Source organism: Nilaparvata lugens, chromosome 1, assembly GCF_014356525.2.
Source record: "Nilaparvata lugens isolate BPH chromosome 1, ASM1435652v1, whole genome shotgun sequence".
Taxonomy (NCBI): Eukaryota; Metazoa; Arthropoda; class Insecta; order Hemiptera; family Delphacidae; genus Nilaparvata; species Nilaparvata lugens.
In genome coordinates, this window is record NC_052504.1 from 63,291,032 (window position 1) to 63,311,575 (window position 20,544).

At 37.0% G+C, this 20,544-nt stretch overlaps 1 protein-coding gene across 3 annotated transcripts in view; it reads left to right on the forward strand.

The window, feature by feature from the left end:
• The window catches only part of LOC111053183, a 341,346-nt gene that overhangs the window by 13,940 nt on the left and 306,862 nt on the right, over positions 1–20,544 (forward strand). For all 3 annotated transcript variants that reach the window (XM_039439163.1, XM_039439180.1, XM_039439171.1), the window contains exons 6-9: positions 4,275–4,525; positions 10,546–10,681; positions 11,369–11,479; positions 11,687–11,903. In XM_039439163.1, coding sequence (XP_039295097.1) covers positions 4,275–4,525; positions 10,546–10,681; positions 11,369–11,479; positions 11,687–11,903 — 715 coding nt within the window. The remainder of the gene's footprint in view (positions 1–4,274; positions 4,526–10,545; positions 10,682–11,368; positions 11,480–11,686; positions 11,904–20,544) is intronic.

Here is a 20,544-nt window from a genome sequence, read left to right on the forward strand (position 1 = left end):
CCAATTCAGGGTAGATTAAACATCTCTGGCTGCGCATCCTTCTCCTTCCGAAGCTCTCGCTGAGCCCCTCCTTGACCCTGTTCACCACCGCCAGCACGTTGCACGATGGAATACTAGAAGCAGGGATGCCGAAGACAGTTTGTAGCTCCAGCCAGTCGTTATATATGAAGATCTTCTTCTCTATCACCTTCTTCATTAGTATGTAGGGGTATCTGTGATCGGGTAGGCTCAGACATCGGTGTACGTACTTGAGATGCAGCTTCAAAGTGTGGACTAGCAGTGGGCTAACTCCAGTTTCAAGGAATAAACAATAGTCAGGGGCCCACAATGGCAGGTTGAAGACTTTTTTCAGGAAGAGCCGTTGCACTTTTTCCACCACATCAACCATCCTTCCTCCCCACACTTGTGCTCCATAGCATATAATGGATCTTGATACAGCTTCAAAAACATCAAGTTTCTGCTTGAATTGTATATTATTCTGTGCTAGGAGCCCGTTAAACAAGTTCAAAGAAATTTTTGCAGCAGAGGCTTTCTCCCTAAAGTGCCGACTCAATGAGAGTTGAGATGACAAATTCACTCCTAAGTACTTATAGCTTCCAACAACTTTGATTGGCTCATCATTATATCTCCAAGCATCATGCCTACTAATCCTACCACCTCTTCTAAATATCATGATTTCGGACTTCTGAAGATTCACCTGAAGATTCCACCTCTCACAATATGTTTCCAGGTTGGCTATCATCCTTCTCATTGATACTCTATCTGGGGCCAGAAGAACAATATCATCAGCGTAAGCTAAGAGTTTAATGCAAATGCCACCCACACTGATCCCTCCATCTAAATACTCCTCCAGATCATTAATAAACAATGAGAATAGTAGGGGGCTCAATAAACAGCCCTGTTTCACACCTGCACCTGTCTCAAACTTTCCTGAGAGGCCCTCTTGTCCCCATACTCTTGACGTTGATCCTTCATACAGCTTCTTCAGTGTATTCAACATTTTTTGTGACACTCCAATTTCAGTGAGTTTGTAAAACAGAGCATGTCTATCAATTTTGTCAAAAGCAGCAGAATAATCGACAAAGAACGCACATACTTTTTTCCCATTCTCTGCCAGCTTGATATTCACAATGCTCATAAAATTGAATATGTTATCAATGGTTGAGTACGATTTTCGAAAGCCAGCCTGAAACTCTCTCAAAATATTGTAGGAAGACGCCCATTTCTCCAACTTATCCAGCAATATTCCTGCAAATAGTTTTGCTACTGTATTACCAAACGAAATGCCTCTATAATTTGCGGTCTCATTGCTGTTTCCTTTTTTGAAGATTGGGTATATGATGGATTCCTTGAAGTTCTCTGGGATGTCAGAAAAATTGAAAAGCTCATTAAATATCTTCACCAATTTTTCCAAAAAGACGGCCGGCGCATACTTGAAGAACTCATAGGTTATTTGGTCCTCACCCGGTGCTTTATTCTCTTTGACTCTTCTAAGGACATTGGTGAGATCTTGAAGGGAAATCGGCGCATCCAAAATTTCATCCCCAAAGCATGGTGCTGCATATAGTACTTTGTCTGCCGTGATTAAAGGATTAAGCAACCGGCTGAAGTGTGCCACCCAGTCTTCCAATGCAATATTGACTCCCACAATAAAATTCTTCCTTCTAAAACAACGTACAAGCTTCCAGAATTGACCAGAATCTTTTACTCCCTTGAATTTTTCTGTCAATTGGCACCAAAAATCTTTCCTCTTCCTCACGCATAATTGTTTGAAAGCTCTATTCGTCTCAAGATACTCCGCTCTGATTGTTTCCGAGTTTGTTCTCCTGAATACCTTCAATAAACGAAATGATTCTCTTCTTTTTCTTCCACATTCAAAGTCATACCATAACTGTCTCCCTTCACACCTTGAGTGGCCATCTGATTGATCAACAGAAGCGAATTCTTGAATTATTGAGAGCAGGAATTTCAGATCACCCTCAGAATTATTCCACTGCAGACGTCTATTAATTCTTGAAGCTAGCACTTGCTGATACTTGAACTTATCATTTGGCCTCCACTTAAGCTTTCTGCGGATAGGTACTGGGCAGATATCTGATGTTCTGGTCGCCCCTGGCAGGAGGATTGTTGTAAGAATCGGCAGGTGATCGGAGAATATTTCTGGAAGCACCTCAAATGATTTGACAAGTGGGAGAGCATCTACTGAAACAGCGCATATGTCGATCACAGATGAGCCCTGAGGTCCAATATACGTGAACTCACCATCAGCGTCCTCACTTGTACGACCATTCAAAATTACAAGGCCATAATCATCAAACATGGTTAATAATTCTCTTCCGTGGGTGTTCATTGCTTGATCCTTTGATTTTCTATCACAATTCAATAGACAAGACAAGTTTGATAGCGCATCCTCTGGTATGACCTGTCCGTTACCAATCCTGCCATTCAAGTCACCAATCAATATGAATTCAGACTCGCCGCTCTTCATCAACAAATCTCTAAGCCTTGTAAAGTCATCCAGCCATCCATTACAATTCAGGTAAGTAGGAACGATGTAACAACGCCGTGAGCAAAAACACAATTCTATGAGATTATAATCAGAGGTTGTTTTGAATTTGATGTATTCTTTACGTTTTTTATCTTTTCTAATGCCGTAAACTGTTCCTTCACTAGCACGACCGCGACTTGCTGTCCTTATCGCAGTAGTCCACATTAACTCATAATCGCTGAACATCATCTTAAATCTCAAAAAAAGGTCTTCATTCTCGATAAATGTTTCAAATAGTAAAAACACATCATAGGTCTTAATGAATCGTATAAATTCAATATTGTTCAATTTGTTCATGATTCCAGCTACATTATATGCCACAATACTCAGGGTTGAATCACTATTATTACTAATTACTCTAGGCCTTGTTTTGTGTGTATTTGGATTGCAGTTGTTAATTATTATCGCCGGCGTTATCGGCTGAGGGACGAAAAAACTGTGTTATTTCAGACTTTTGGCTAGATTGCGATGAATTAACTTTCCGTGACTGCCTCTGTAGTGCATCTCCCTTCCTCTTTCTCTGGTTCGGCAACGATGGGTCGCCTATATTATCAGATTTCTCATTATCAGATTGCATATATTCACGTTTAACGTCCTCGTAGCTTACAATCTTCCCATCGATCTCCAAAGCATTCACTCTTACTTTAACATTGTGCTTATCTTTTAGTAGCTTTCGTGCCTCATTTAGTTCTCTGCGTTTCTCTCTCGTTTCCTTATCCAGGTCCCGAGCGACGAAAATTTTGGAATTCTTGAGCCTGCCGCAGTTGTCCAGAATACTGTATTATTTAACTCCAGAGACCAACGACAACATAATAGGACGAACTTTAGAATTGTTTTTACGCCTAGCCTTTTAACAAACAAAGTTTATATCATCTATTCTGAGTTCCACATTTATTATTTCATTACATAAATCCCTGATTTTTTCCATGGCCTGTTCTCGCGTCTCGTTTTCAGACTCTTTAACTCCGAAATACATAAGTGGTATTGATTAATAATGTGAATGAATACCTTCTGAACGGTTTGAGATATCGATGTGCGGTTTTCATCATTCATTTCTTATTAAAATTTCGTATCGAAATCATGTATCGCATGACCACCTTCCTATTTAAAAAAATAAAGTTGCATTCAATATGGCGGAACCAGATTTTTGAAGTCATAGTAAAGTAGTATTTTCAATTAGAGTAGGATCCCCAATCACACACACCGTCAAATTACCTTTGCGTATGAGATATTAAGCCGTTCTCGGACTTTTCACCCAATCACACCCACCGTCAAATTATCTTTGTGTATGAAATATTAAGCCGTTCTCGGACTTTTCATCCACCCTGTATGTTAAATTGATACTATTTGAAATATTTAATTTAAGAATAAGACATATCAAAAATTTTTGCTATGACCTCTGTTTGTATGAATACATAAAAGACTAGATTGTATCTTGGAAAATTGATGGATAAAGAATCAGAACCAACCTTATTCAATAAATTTGATAGAATGTATTGACGATAGATACAAAAAATTCTATAAAAAACCATATTAAAAAATTTGACCAAATACTAAGTTCCTCACATCACATCAAATCTCGAAATTCCTCACATCACATCAAATCTCGTTATCTCTCTCTTCATGTCTAGTACATCTTTCTCAATAGAATAACCTTTGAATTCTTAACTGTGCATTCTTATATGCATCTTACTCTTCTATGTAGTTGATGGATCATTTGTTCTAGATCACTTATACAATCTAATGGACTGAAAGGACATGTTAAAATGGAGCAATCGTCCCCTTTCACTCCCACCAGCATATCTTTGCAATGGTCATGGACTGGCAGTTCAAAGGAAACGATTGGTGGATTCAGGATACACTCACTGCCCGCAATTCCATCGGTTGCCAGATTGAAGAAACTGGCGCCGTGTGATGGCATCGGAGATGTTTACAACCCTTCTAACCTTCCCGTTGGAGCCGAAGCGCTACCTTCAGGTTAGCAAATTCAAGCAAGTTCATCTGTAGATACTGAAAATCCAGTTTTAGTGTTTTCATGAAGACCTTTCAAGTGCAGTGAGATTTGAGCACAAATTACAGTACCGTACGGGAGTAGGTACTTATTCTGACCAGTCCTTAAGATGCTGAAAGAAATCGGAAGATGAGCGAATCAGTACGTATTCAAGTTTTCACGGAATCAAGTTTCGACTGATTACACAGTCAGCTACTCCGTTATGTTATGTTTGAAGGACATTACGGAAGGATGTTATGTTTGGATTCAAGAATCCAAAGGTTCAAAGAACCTCACACGTCAACCGGAGCTTATTGTGTGTCCCTTGTACGTTAGTTGGGCAAACCAACACATGTGTCCTTTACAAGATCCAGGAGTTTTCCCCTATACTAAAATCCCATTCATAACCTGGTTGCTTGCAGCCAAACAGAGCCCTTCTGCTTGTCCCCAGTGGGAACGCGACTAGGTGCCACCCCGACTACTTTACACCCCGTCAACCTGTCCCCTTTTAAAACCGGTTGTTAGGGGACAAGTTGACGTGAGTCATCCCCGTCTACTTGTCTCCTAAGGAGGTGATAACTAGTCGCGAGGTGTCAAGGTGTCGTCTACGGTCATGACTAGTTGGCACCTTCGGTCCAGTAGGTGACAAGTAGTCGGGGTGACAACTTGATGGCAATGGTATATTTTTACGAGTGTACAGGTAGTCGTCACGACACGTACGGTCACGACAACCTATCACCTCGATTCCACACCACAAGAAATCACCATTTCGGCTGGTTCTTCATTTGAAAGTTTGAAAATGAAGCCAAACTGTCAAGTTTATAGGAATTTAATTTGTTGATTTCCCATGTTGAAATTCATTAAACGAAACTAAATGAATGATGAAAGATTTTTAATGTTGGAATGACAAAATTGAACTCTGGATCAAATTTGAAATAAACTGTTACAAGTGATAAACAAACTATGCCAGTTGAAAACATCACAGGTGGCAATCAGATGATTCTCCACAAATTTTATATGAAAAGGCATTAAGATTCCAAATTTCTCATTGGCCTTCTTATGTATGTTCTGATTGCCATCTGAGCGCAAGTGTATATAAATAATTTTTTATCCTCATAATATATAACTGAACAAAAGTGTTTAGAATTGTGTTCTACCATGGCTTACTTTAGATAAAGGCTGAAGAGCACAACTTGGCAACGTCGCAGTCAAGCTCAGCTTCAGGCTGAGAAACGTGAATTCACTTGGGTAGACTCCCGATTAACTACCAGCTTTACGCTCTTTATCAAATACCAATACTGAGAAATTCAATTCAATGATAGTAAAAAATATATAATATTAACTGATAGACTAATTTTAACTTTAGCTCTAGGAGTTTCAAGTATAATGTCTTGCTTGGCAATATATTTCACTGTCATTACTTTCTGTGTCTGTATTTCCTACGAGCAATTTTAACGATCAAATGTATTTCATTAATAGATGAAAGTATTGAATAGTACCTTCTAAAATAATGTAAAATAAAAATGTGTAAAATAATGTAAAATAAAAAGTCGAATATTGTCTTCTTTTTAAGAAACTTCTGAATTTAATGCATTCGCTTTTTGTGCATCTATAACTATCTATAAACCATGATGATAATCGATAGTTCAATAATATCTATCAAAGGGAATATATTCTACTACCATTTAGTTTTTGTTCGTAATAATATCCATCAATTTATATTAAAACACATCACACCCTACCCTTTATTATTCTTTTTTCTTTTAAAACAAGACTTGTTTCAACTCATCTTTTTTTATTTAGGAAAAATGGCTTCAGATGAGTTGGAACTAGTCGTGTTTTGGAAGAAAAAAATACAAAGAGTACGGTATTGAAGATTTATATCATGTTTTAATAATTTCAAAGTAGCCTTATAAAGAGAAGTGATAATTCATATTAATAATGAATTATTATTGAATGAATAAATTGCTGGAATAATGATAATTCATTCAACTTTATCCATTAACTCAATTATATCTAGGCATAATAGTATACAAAAAATCACAGAAGAATTGATATCCAATAGCAATAGTTTAATCTATGTTTACATATCTCTGTGGGTTTATAATCACATTATTGACATAAATCAAATACTTACTATCCCTACTAACAATTAATGCAAATGATTTCACAATATATAATAATACAAATGATTCTACAAAATACAATTTTTCTAATGGTGTAATGAATCTATGCATATCAAATAAAGCAAAGTCAGCCTGAACTACACGTTAACATATTGAACATGTTCCGGCCTTCCATCTATAGTAGGCTGTGTTTCTACATCTGGTTCAGTCAACAAAACGGCTTATTATTCAATTTTATTCTGTTTCAACCAACTAGAAAGAAATTTGTCCATAAAATAGCAAAGACGGCGAATATCCCGAACCGTGCATTTGATGGGAAAATGTTACTGAATTAAAAGTGCTTAGAATTCTACATCATAACCAGTAATAAAAATGGCTTAATCCCCCCTCCCCACGCCGCGGGAGGCTGTGCCGATTAGTGCTTTGTAGCTGACAAGTAGTCAGGGTGACACCTTGACGCCAGCGTGTAAGGTGTCATGTTGACGTGACCCATCCCCGTCTACTTGTCTCCTTTCTAAGGAGGTGACAACTGATCGGGGGGACACCCTGACGGGAGGGTGCGAGGTATCAAGTTGTCGTTTACGGTCATGACTAGTTGGCACCTTTGGTCCAGTAGGTGACAAGTAGTCGGGGGGACAACTAGATGGCAATGGTATATTTATACGAGGGTACAAGTAGTCGCCTATGGCCAAAATGACCAGGTGTCAGGTAGTCGGGGTGACACCTAGACGGTGACCCGTCCCCAGTCTCTCGTAATCCAGTATGATATGCTTGGCAGTCTCTTCAGACTGATTGGTCCTCGTGACTTACTTGATTTCCACTCCTGGCCTTTTTTTGTAGGTCCTTCCGCTGAGGGAGGGGTCGCCAAATTGCCTCTAGGGCGCCTGGCCACACTCAATTCAGCATCTTGACCCACATTTGTGCCTGGAGGTTAACCCATCTTTGGTCTCTGGGTTTTTCTTTTTGCTTCCCCCCCCCCGAAACTTTACAGGGTCAAAACCTCTCTCAAGAAGTTTTGCTTGCTTGAATGGGCCGCCCTTCTTTGAGCAGTGGTGAGGTTTGGTCTCTCCACCCGCAAACTGCTTGGTTGCTCTATTGCATCCCCAGGCATTCCTATGGATTCTCGCTTTTCTGGACTTCTGAGAACCTCACCCTCCCTCTTCAGTTGGGTGGGATGGTGCGGTTGAGCTTACGTCATCCATGTCGTGATCAGTAGAAGCTTTCTCAATGTTGATAAACCTCTACATAAGAGTGCAACGGACCTCCTGTGTTCCTGAAGCACCCATTTCAGATTTAGGAACCTGCCCTGATGGGGCAAATCCCGATGGGTTTGAAGGCAAGGTAACTTCTAGAGTTTCCTTGGGGTTTAGTTTGTTCTTTTTTTGTTGTTGTTCATGTGGTTCCCACGAACAGCTAGGGAAGTAGAGTCTACCCAGACAGAGCCCCGCAAGTCCAGGCAAAGCTGAATACTATAGTTGGGCGCCTGGTATCCTGCAGGTAATATTAGAGACACCATATAAAAACACCACCCATCAGCACAGTTCACATCACACCTTGGGTTGACCTAAGAACTAAGAATGTGGCCATGAGACAAGCCGACAGATAGAAAGTAAGAATGACACACAGCTAAGTCAATGGAAAACGTGTCATTCTAGAAATGAAAAATGCCAAAGCATATCATAATAAGAAGGAGAAGAAAGGGTTTGGAAGAAGGGCTTTGGATTAGGGGTCCCTTTAAAACGCCTCCTACGACAAGCAGGGATACTGTGGGTGTATTCTGGTTTTCAACAAATTCTTGAGGCCGATGTTCGACTCAAAGCTACACCGTTGTACACTAGTTCGGGATTAGTGAGAAATAAGTTGAAGGTTAAAGGTTGGTTAGGTTAGGGATTAGGCTTTTGCTTTTTAATGGCGAAATGCTGGTATTATTCAGAATTATTATTCCTTCTCAATCTTGCAAAATAATAGAATAAATCTTCCAATCTGTAACCGCCCCAGATGGGGGTAAAAGAGAGTTCTCTAAATACTAAAAGACGAGTCATGGGACTGGACAAACAACAAGCTTTTGCATTCTATTCATCTTCTCTAAATTATATTAAATGAATTAATCTAATTTAAATTTAGACAACAGATAATCTGTATCGTTTGATTGCATCATTCTATAAAACTGCCTGTAAAATTTTGCTAACTGTCTGGAATTCTAACTGATCACGAAGGTAGCGTGGACTTAACTCATTTCTCTACTCCAAATGAATAATAGAGGACTCGGTCATTTAAGTGATTTTAGCATGAGCTAGAAAATTTTATGGCTCTCGCTATCTAAAATTAATAATCCCATTTTGATTTGAACTTGTCACTACAGTAGTATGTTCTCACTAATATTAATCTTCAACATTAGAGACAACATACACAAATTATTGCTTTTAAAAATGGCTTTGTTTAGCCATTGGATAAATATTTATCAATGGAAATTTTGAATTTATCTGTAAGCCCAAGGCAATATCCTGTTTGACCTGACCTCTACTCAGACTCACCATCCAGCTGGTGAAGCGAGGGCTTGCGTCTGCCAGCAGCCTTTTGCCAAGTGCTTGATCAGGGTGATCCTGTCATTGCTGGTGGTTCAAGTCCCTGGACCATTTACTTATTGTGTGGAAGGCAGTTGTAAAGGTGCGTACAGATTTACGCGCCGCGAACATGAGCAATTCACTTTTAATCAGCTGATGTCAAGCTTTTATATCTGTTATAGCTGATTATATCTGTATTTTTACAGAAAAAGTAAGATACAGATATAAAAGCTTGACATCAGCTGATTAAAAGTGAATTGCTCATGTTCGCGGCGCGTATATCTGTACGCACCTTTATACTTATGCCACAGCCCGGTTCTGGGCCAAGGAATGGCATACTAGAACCTCGCTTAGCAAGCTTATCTGCAGGCCAGTGCTGATTTAAATATGATTTTACGATTACATCGTAATTTTACTTCTACAAAGATAATAATTAATCCTTCTGGTTAATTATAAAAAGAATCTATAATTTTTGAATTTCATACGCCCAATATTATAATTTACAAAGTAAATTATTATTACTTTCAACATTCACAAATTCACTTCAAATAATAAACAAACTACTTTAACATATTCTACGGAGAAAATAATACACATTAGGAAATTCAAACAATAAACATATTTAACAAACACGTTAATTTGGAGGCCTGGAGGCCCGAGGCTACCTCTGGATTTTTAATGTTATTACGACCGCGGCTTAATTGGGACTGAACTTTTCCACGCAAATTATGTTTCCCTTCCACCAACGAGACGACGGTCCACGTGGAGACAAAGCACAATTCCGTAGGAAAAGAAAGTGCAAGTTTGAAATATTCCCAAATACTCGTGTATTTCCCATCGCTAATGAAAATACAGTTCCGTGAGAATACCTCAACCCTCCATAAAATTGGAGTCTTCTCGGACGCAATTTAGCAAAATCTTAATGTGCAAAAATATTTTTCAACAAAAAATGAATTTCTCACGATAAAAATTTACACACAAAATTCAGCTACAAGATCACTGAAGTCTCATTGTTGAAGTCCTTGAAGTCCTTATTCTTCACTTTTTTTTAATTAACCCAATCAATAAATTTATTTCAATATCATAACCATTACAAATCAATACAACAGTTCATGAGCGAGTTCTTCAACCCAATGGGTCTCTAGTAAATTTCTTTTAACTAGTTAACCATTTCACACGAGAAAATTCAACTAATCTTCCAATGTAATTGTTTTTTATGACTGTATTTTGATCTTATAAATGACTTTTTGTGTTTATTATTCTATTGTTATATGACTTTTGCATCACAACTACATTGATTTTTTGTCTTGATTAAAGGTGCTGGAACTCAGGACAAATACGCAGTCGGGGACCTGTCAGGTAAAATTGGCTACGATGGAGAGAAGTCATGGGATATGTATCTTCCACTAAGAGGTCGATATAGTGTGTCCCATCGGTCTCTTGTAATTTACAGGTAGATATTCATCAAAAGCATTACATCGCTAACTTACGCTCACCTTGGAGAAAATAAATTTACGCCTATCAAGTGAGAGATATATTCTCATCGTGGAATACAGTTGCAGACTGGGATTAATAACTCTCATATTTCTCAATATTCAGTGAGTCTTAAAATTCTTCATCAGTCTTGATATGCGATATTTCATCAAGTTTTCAAACTCTATAATAAACAAATTGCAGACAATACTTTCAGCAAGTTGTCTTTTTGTGAATCAAAACTTGATTCAGTGGTTTTCGGTTCTAAAATATTCACCATATTCAATGCGTTTGATTTTTAGAAATTTTGGAATATTCGTTAGTTAATTTTGAAATGATTGAATTTATTAATAATTTTCTAATTCATTGATGTTTATATAGTACAGTAAAACTTTTTTCAGTGTTTCAAATGAAATGTTAACAGTCTATAATAAAAAATATATATTTCAAAAGAACAATTACAATGAATTAATTAACTCAGAGAAAAAAATTCTGGTCATCGATTATTTTTAATGAATAATAATATTGTGTGACCTTCCTGGGTAAAATCTGCTGTCAGAGTTTTTGGTCGTATATGATCAATTTCAGGGTCTCTGAGATCACCTAACAACTGTTTGAAGGAATGAGTCAATAGAAATTTTGCACCTTCATTCTATTTGTGTTGTAGGAATGGTGATGATGGCTCAGAAGTGCCCTGGATATGTTCTTTATTGGTGAGATATCATCATGTAGATCAAGACCAAAAACTTCCAATGAAAACAGTCGAAGCTCTTTTCAGGTAAGTCAACTTAAACCCTTTGCGCTCTTTGCGAACTTGTTTAACTTTGTCTCTTATATCCAGCGTTACTGGCTACTACAAATTTCCTCTACAACAATTTTCAATACGTATATAATATTCTTCAAGTCTTGACTTATTTTATACAGACTGAATTTTTTCACGTTATAATTGTATGTAATGAAATAAATGAATAATTGTTTGTTGTAGATACCCATTAGCTGGTCGTGTTGTTTTGAGACAGCCGGCCGAAGATTGGGTGGCTGACACGACGATCGTGATCGATCAGCTGGTGTACTCGGACGGCACTTCGGTCAACAACACTCACGAGCACCGGTGGGGCATCACTGAGCACTCTCCCGGCAAAGACTTCTACAACTGGACTGCCAGATGTGTGTCTGCTGGAACTACCTTCGATCCATTCCATGTAGGCAATACGAAAGATATTGAGATAATAATTTATTACTTGTGAATTTCCAGCATGTCTGGTATTGAGAGATAGTTTTCGGTCTACAGTCAAGCTTTTCAAAAGATTTCTGCTCTTCTGGACACAGTAAGAATACATTGGCTCTGATGGGAGCATTCACACATATTCTTTCTGTCAATGTGTGAAGAATTATAATAACTAATGGCATTCTTTTCCAGCACAATTAGGTTAGGAACTAATTGGAATTCCGGGAGTCATATCTCGTTATTTATTTATTGCATTTATTGCCAATCAAAAATCATTATAGTATACAATATGATTGAGAGAAGACAACGGGCGTAGCCCAAAACTGTCTTTCTCCAAAATTTTGATGAATTTAACTCAGTTGTAAATGAAATAAATTGATTAAGGTTGGTGCACTTTTGATTGCCCGAAAACCAATTCAATTGAAATCCTGTTGGTGAATGAAAACGCCGTGAGACTGATTTTATGGAACACAGCACTCAAACGCTGTGAGAAATAGTAAGCTGCTCAAAGTACCATTCTTTTTATGATAATAGGCGTTGCAATTGTTTGGCACCAGTAAGATTTAGTCAATTATTGCTGATTTGATAAATATGGTGAATTGTGGTTGAGAAAAGAGACTAGTACCTCCTTATGACATAATCGTTATTCAGTCAGCGTTCACTCGCGTAGCGAGTAGACGTAGTTTTTTCAGCAGAAGTAGAAAAAATAGTGTATGCTATAGTAAATTGCTGTGTACAGTGTTGTAGCTGTTGCGGATAGAGTTCAGTGCCCCGCGAATCGGAATAAGGTCAGTGCTGACTTGACATATTTTCAGGAGGCTGGGAAATGTCGACGGTCAAAAACCTGTCTGCGTTTCTCCAGCTAGTATGAAGAGCAGGATGACGTCATGGCTCAAACAACACCTACGAAGAGCGTTGACCCTCCAACAGCCGGCACCAGCACCAGCTCACCGCAATCAACTGAAAACTGCAACTGAGCAGTATTTGTATAATGCGTGCAAAGAAGACACCTGTCTGCACAGTATAGAAAAAGAGCGAATGAATAAATTGGAAATGGAGTTGGAGAAAGCACGTCTGGAGATTAATCAATTGAAAGATATGCTTTCATCATCGACTACTTCAAAGAATATCCAATTACCATCATCTTCATCAATAACTTCAAAACAATAATCTTCATCTTCGAATAAAAATGATAGTTATTCGCCACCCAATTGGGAACAAAGAAGAGATAGTAGCAACATAGACCTCATGGATTCTTCCTAAACAAGAGAATAGGAATATACGTGATTCACGAGACACAAAAAGACTTCCAATAGAGTCAATAAAACCGGCTGTCAAGAAAAATAAGCGACCACCAGTCATATTGAGCAATGTACAGGAGTATACTAAAATTAAAGAGGCATTTAAATCGAAAAATCTTAATTTCAATGCCAACATATGATGAACATCAACCAGCTAAAATTGAATGTTGAAACTGAACAAGAATACAGTGATTTAACTAAGATGTTGAATGAAGCTAAATGTGAATGGCACACGTTCGAAAACAAACTCGTCCAATTCGTGTCTTGGCTGAAGAGCTTCATTCATCATGCAATCCAGAGGATATGAAGAAAGATCTTCTAAGAAGAGGCTTTCAAATAATCAGTGCTGTCAACAAAATGAAAAAAGTGAAGAAGGATGGAAAAGAACACATTATCAGACTTCCAATGTTCATGTTAACATTCAAGAATACAGAAGATACAAAAAATATGAAATTAAACGTTTTTACCATATGAAAGTGAAAATTTATTCAATTAGAAGCAATAAAATGATTCCGCAGTGTAAACGTTGTCAGCGGTTTGGTCATAATCAAGCATACTGTCAACATGTGAAGTGGGCTGGAAAACAATGGACTATTTCATGTAGCAAGGCTAAAGAAACCCCACCAAATGTTTCAATTGTGACGAAGCTTACCCAGCTAACTACAGAGGCTGTCTCTTCGCTAAAGAACTTCAGAGAAGAAGAACTGAAAAAGACAACATAGTTAAAAGAAGTATCGATGAACCACATACAACCCAACAGAGAAACTTCACTTCAAAAAAGTACACTGGAGAAATATCCTATTCCCAAGTAACCAAACACACTCCAACAGGAGAGTCAACCAAAACAACAACAATAACCATTTAATGTTAATAAGGTTTTGAAGGAAATTTTAAAAAAGTTTAAATATTCTTTCTGGACGACTTGACAGCTTGGAAGGGAAGAGTAATAGTATCGAGAAGAAAACTAGAAAATGAATATTGCAAGCCAACACGATATTAGGATTGCTACCTGGAATGCCAATAAAATAAATAATATCAATAATAATAGACAACAAGAAATAGAAATATTTCTAATGACACGAAATATAGATGTTTATATATATTTGCCTCATCTCTGAAACCCATTCAACTGAGCAGACTCACTTCAAAATCAATGGATATAATGTTTACGAAACTATTCATCCTCAAAATCAAGCAAGAGGTGGAAGTGCTGTAATATTGAAGGAGAGAATTAAACACTATGAAGACTTCAGTATTCAAAGTGATGAAATACAGCTACCTGTAGTTGGAATAGAGTCCATCAACCAGAAAATACTTGTTGGAGCTGCATATTTTTCGCCACATTACAATTTATAGAAAAATGAATGATTATACAAATATTCTTCTCCAGCTTGGAGATAGATTCATAGTAGGTGGAGATTTTAATGCCAAGCATTAGGATTGGGGTTCAGGACTCACAACTACCAAAGGAAAAGAACTCAGAGAGGCTATCCAGGAGCTGGGCTGCGAATTCCATTCAACAGGGACATCTACTTATTGACCAACAAATTTGAATAAAACTAGATCTTCTAGATTTCTTCATAACAAAGAGAACATCCAGTAATTTTATTGACCTGGACTCTGATCATTCAGCTGTAGTTCTCACACCTAGTGAACGAGTAACAAAGAAAGAAGACAAACCAATGTTAGTCAAAAGAACAACAGACTGTGGATTTGGTGAGTGACATCAACTTGAATTTATTCCACTTAGAACAGCTGAGCAGTTGAGTGAAGCAGCAAAAAATGTCATGTGGCAAATCCAGAAATCAGCCTGGAAAAACACCAGACAATACACCAGGAAAACAAAAGAATGCAATTACCCCCTGGAGATTCGACAACTTGTTTTAGAAAAACGAAGGGCAAGAAGAAAATGGCAACGAGTTCTTGATCCTGCTGAAAAAATATCTTCAATAACAAAACACAATTGAGAAGAGAGATAAGGAAACCTGAGGAATCCATTAACAACTACCTTCAAAACTTGGCAGCTGATGCAAGTACAGATTATTCATTTTGGATGCAAGTACAGATTATTCATTTTGGAAAGCAACAAAAATAATCGAGTGACCAATATTACTGTACAGAACTCAGAATGCTAAAAATAAAAATGAAAAATTGTACTGTTGAATTGAACTTTACTTTTACAAAACTTGAACATAATGACTAATCGTAAAACCATATAACAAACTTTTAGTCTGAAGGGTTGCCAAGGCAACGAATGCTAATAACATGGAAGCCATGAAGGGGATTTCCTTCACACTCCCTAGTTTGTTCTGCCAAGTTTTGCAAGATCACCATAATATTATAGTTCACTGGAGACATCTTCTTACTCACTTCAAATGGTCCCACCCAAGGGAGATGGAATCTACTCGATTCTCCAGGCTTTACTGCAGAATTGTGCAGATAAACTGTATCTCCAGCTTTGAATTCTCTTGGTTTTCTGCCTTTATTAGCGGTTATAAGCCGTTTATCTGCTGCTTCCGAGGAATTCTTGACAGCTTGTTGATAAGCCTCACCCAGTCTCATTTTCAATGTCTTCAAATGCTCTCCTACTGAACAACGCTTTAGGTCTTGAAGTATGGGTTGATTGGCAGGTAACACCATTTCATGACCCCGACATAGAAAGAATGGGGAATACCCTGTTGAAGAATGAGGAACTGAATTATAAGCCATTAGAGCATAAGGCAACCAGTTGTCCCAGTCACTACCATCCCGTTGGACAAAGTGAGCCACGCTCTCATTGAGGGTGCGATGTAATCTCTATTCTCTCATTGCCTCCTGGGTGGCATGCTGTGGTCTAAATTTTTGCTATTCCCAGCTGGTTTCATACTTCCACAAATAGCTTTGATAAGAAGTTTTTGCCTTGGTCTGTCATCAGTCGAGTTGGTACACCATGTCTGGATATGATTTGTGTAACCAAGGCTTTGGCAATTTATTCAGCAGTTTGGTTTGGTAGTGGAAGGGCTTCTGAAAACTTGGTAAAGTGGTCTATGAAACTCACATAGTAACGATTTCCATGAGTGCTTGTTGGCAAGGGACCAACCACATCCATTATCACTAATTCCATAGGATGAGTTGGTTCATAGGCTTTTTCCAAGGGCACTTTCAAGGCACAGGGAGTTTTACGGAGTTTTACTTATAGCACAATAACTGTGCAATAATTATTGTGGCATTGTCTTCCATATTGTTCAACCTCTCTTGCCATTCCAGGCCAGTAGTATTGTTGTTTAACCCTAAGGAGGGTTCTTTCAATGCCGGGATGTCCAGCCCAAGGAGTCTCGTGACAAAGTCTCATAACTATCTTTCTCAGAGAGGAAGGGACTGCCACCCTCCTCTGCAATGGTTCACTCTGGCCTCCTGTTCACAGGATTGTATCATGTTTGACAATTCCATTACCATTTCTCAACAGACAACAGCACCATTCATCCTTCTGCTGCTGCTCATGGAGCTCTTTATTATCAAAGTTTTGAATTGTGACTCCTCCTACTCATCTACTCAGTGCATCTGCATTAACATGGCTCTTTCCAGGTCTGTGAATAACTCGGTGGATTTTTTCTCTAATAAAATCGATGAATATAATGTAATGATTGAAAAGTATAAGGTGGATCACTCTATTTTGGAAAAGGAAAACGAAGTATTGAAAACAAAATTGTTCGTGTTGGAAAAAGACCTATTCAAAATATAATCGAAGAAACGGCAAGAGTCCTAAAAATAAATAATGAAGGAAATCTGGGAATTGAGGCTGCTCATATAATTCCTGTCAGAGATAGGAGAAAGGTGCCTCCTATTATTGTTGCTTTCGCGTCAAGAAAAACCAGAGACAATTGGATAACAAACTATAAAGCATACCAAAAAGAAATGAGACAAAACAACAGTAATGGATTACGGAGCACTCACATTGATAAAAAATTTGAAGACGGACCGGTATTGTAAACGAAAATCTGACACCTCACACAAGACACCTATTCAACGAAACTAAGATGGAGGCAAAGAAGAACAACTATAAATTCAACTGGATAAGGAATGGGAAGATATTTGTCAAGAAGGATGAAGCTTCACGAGCGATTCGGATATACGACACCCACACACTGAAGGAGTTAACATCAACCGACAACAATGACGGATCGGAGGACAAGCAGCAGGAACAACATACATAGGAAACGGAGGAAAATAGTGGTATCTTTCAAGATATATGACAAATAATAATTATAGTTTCGATGATTTTATAGATTTAGAATGTTACAATACGGCTGAGATTGATAATATATTAAATTTTCACCCCAATCAGTTTGAGAATGAGTTATCCAATGATTTTTTTGATATTATTCATATGAATATTCGGAGTATAGGAAGAAATTTTGATGAATTCGTCTATATGTTACATAATATTGTAAAGTGAGTTATGATATCATAGTATTATCAGAAACTTAGATAAGTGATAATGGGTTTTTTGACTATAGTTTGGATGGATTTACTGCAATAAGCAAACCAGGGCAACTGAATAACAGTAATGGTATATGCGTTTTTATAAAGAATAATATAGAATTTAACGAAGTCACTGGGGTAAACAAAGGAGCGGATACTCTTACAATAAAATTAAAAATGAATGGTTCAATAATAAATTTGATTGCCGTATATAGGTCTCCTGCCGCTGACATTGATGGTTTCTTATCTGATCTTGATATACAACTGAGAGATATTAACAGAATGGAAAAAATTATCTTGGTGGGCGACTTGAATATAGATCTATTGCAAAACAGTAGAATATCAAATGAATATATAAGTTTGATGCAGATAAACGGTCTCAAGTTTATCAAGCAAGTTTATCACGGTCTTATTAACAAGCCAACAAGAGTAATGAATAATACGAAAACCTGTATCGATCATATATTTTATAGAAGTGCAAAAATTAGCGAAGAAAACATTCTAGGAGTAATTCAAAAGACTTCTATAACTGATCACTATTGTACAACTTTTCACATTAGAATAGAAAAACAGGCATCTGAAAAATCGAATAACTCGATTAATTTCATTGAAAAAATAAATTTTGACAAACTCTTAGATTTTTTTTTAAAAAGAAACCTGGATAGATGAGATTTCAGAATTGGATAACTCTACTAACTTAGATAATATAGTTGACCGTTTCGTAAATAAGTTGTTATCTTATATAAAATTATCAACTAGTCAAATAGAATTAAAAAGGAGGAATAGACCCCTAAAAGAATGGATAAGCTCAGGCCTGGTAAATTGTATAAGAACAAGAGACAAAATGCATAATGCCTTGAAAAAACAACCTTTTAATGTCACATTGAAAGAGAGGTATAGAGCCTTATTAAATATAAACTTTTTAAATCAGCTAAATTCGAACAACAGAAACAACAATATCATGTTACTTTGTTGACATTCTTCATCTGATTCGGGGGCGCATTACTATCCCCGTTTAGATAGCAATACGTCACAAAACCAAACAAGATCAGTCATAAAATAACCAATCAATTTCAACATGAAATTACTCAAGAAAGAAAAAAACCCGTTGAACCCAAATTTCGTCGATAGTAACCCATATAACCCATTTCATAATAATTTTGAATCCCCACTTTTTATTGACATTCTCGAATGAACCTTTGTTTCACTACACTGCACTTTCGTTGGTTTGTACGTTGCTTTATCGTCGGGGTTACAGTACCTTGTTTTTGGCGGTGAGCTTTTACCGGTTGAATTTGGCTTGACGGCGACGTCCTCTTACGTCCCTAGACCTGTCGTCTGAACGGGTGTCTTGAAGCGGTTTTACATAAAGTTGCGGAACCAAAGGGGTGGTAGTACAAGAAGTTGGTTTGGGGACACACATGAACCGCTGTAAATAAATGTATTACAGCATTAATTTCTAACTCTTCCTACAATTCATCAAAAGCTAAAACAGGAGTTTATTCTGTTCTTTAATTTAGATTTTATCTTGACGTTCTGATTTCCTTCTCAAAATTTAACAGATTTAAAACAATTTACTTGCCAGAGTGTCATTAATCTACAATGCAACCTTTATGAAAACATCCGTAATAAATTAATATAATGCGTTTAGAAAATGAATACTTCATTAATTATGATGTTAACTTATATGATATTTTTCGTTTGGATTGCGAAATCAAATACAATTTTTCATATAGTAGCTCGGCTAGTATTGTTGGAAACTTGTGCGCTAGCCAACATTTATTTTATTTATTATTTATGAACTTTAGGACGCAATCCAAGTGTAAATAACGGGCATTCGCCCAAAACTGCTCAGAACCTTAATTAAAAATGAACATTCATTAACATTAATTTCCTGGAAAAGAAAAACTTTCTTCTTCGTCTATTAAGATTTCTATCATAAAAAATTTACTAAATCATTCGAAAGCCTTAATGACATAAGAAAACAGAGTCTGAAAAATATAAATTATAAAATGTCATAAACTCAATATGAACATAATCTTAAAAATTTCATTCCAATTTAAATGCTATCTTCCTGACTTTCAGCAATACTCTACGATAATATATCTCCAGAAACAATAACTCAAATGTAACGTAACTGAAAACTTTCTATACTTCTGTAGAAAAAAAATTTATAATTATCTTCCATCACTAATAAAATCAAAAGGATTATTCTCAATCAATATTATTAACTTGAAAAATAACAGGCTTAATTAATTCAATACTCTTATGGAAGTTTCAATCAATTTATAACACTTAAATTATTCCCTAAATTATATTTTAACCTTATTTTACGTACCTTAGCGGTTATTTGAAGAAACAATTATTCGTACATGATGAAGAAACACAATTAAACCTTTCAGGACATGGCACTACTAGTAAATTTAAACATTAATAAAAATAAAACTAGCTCCTACATTAACTACTGAAATAAACTTATAAACCTGCCCAAAAAGGGCGAAACATAGTGACTACATCTTTACTCTCGTAGTGCTCCTAGCAAAGTGTCCTCCGGAACGTAATCTGGTCTCTCGACTGAGGAATCCCCACTACTGTATTTAGAAACAGGTCTCCTATTGGGCGAATGGAATCAATTTGACCAATCGTCGCGTGGCTTCTACAGCCTTTGGACCAAATAGTAACTGCAAAATCGGTAGTTTGTTATAATTTCAAAGCTTGCTGTTTTCCAACTTATCGCATTTTATGTCGCGACAAGAAGGCTAAGTTTTAGAGATAATTCCATAATCTACATTCCTCGACGACTCGGAGCCACAATTTTTAAATATCTATCATGGGAAACTCGAAGTCATGGCC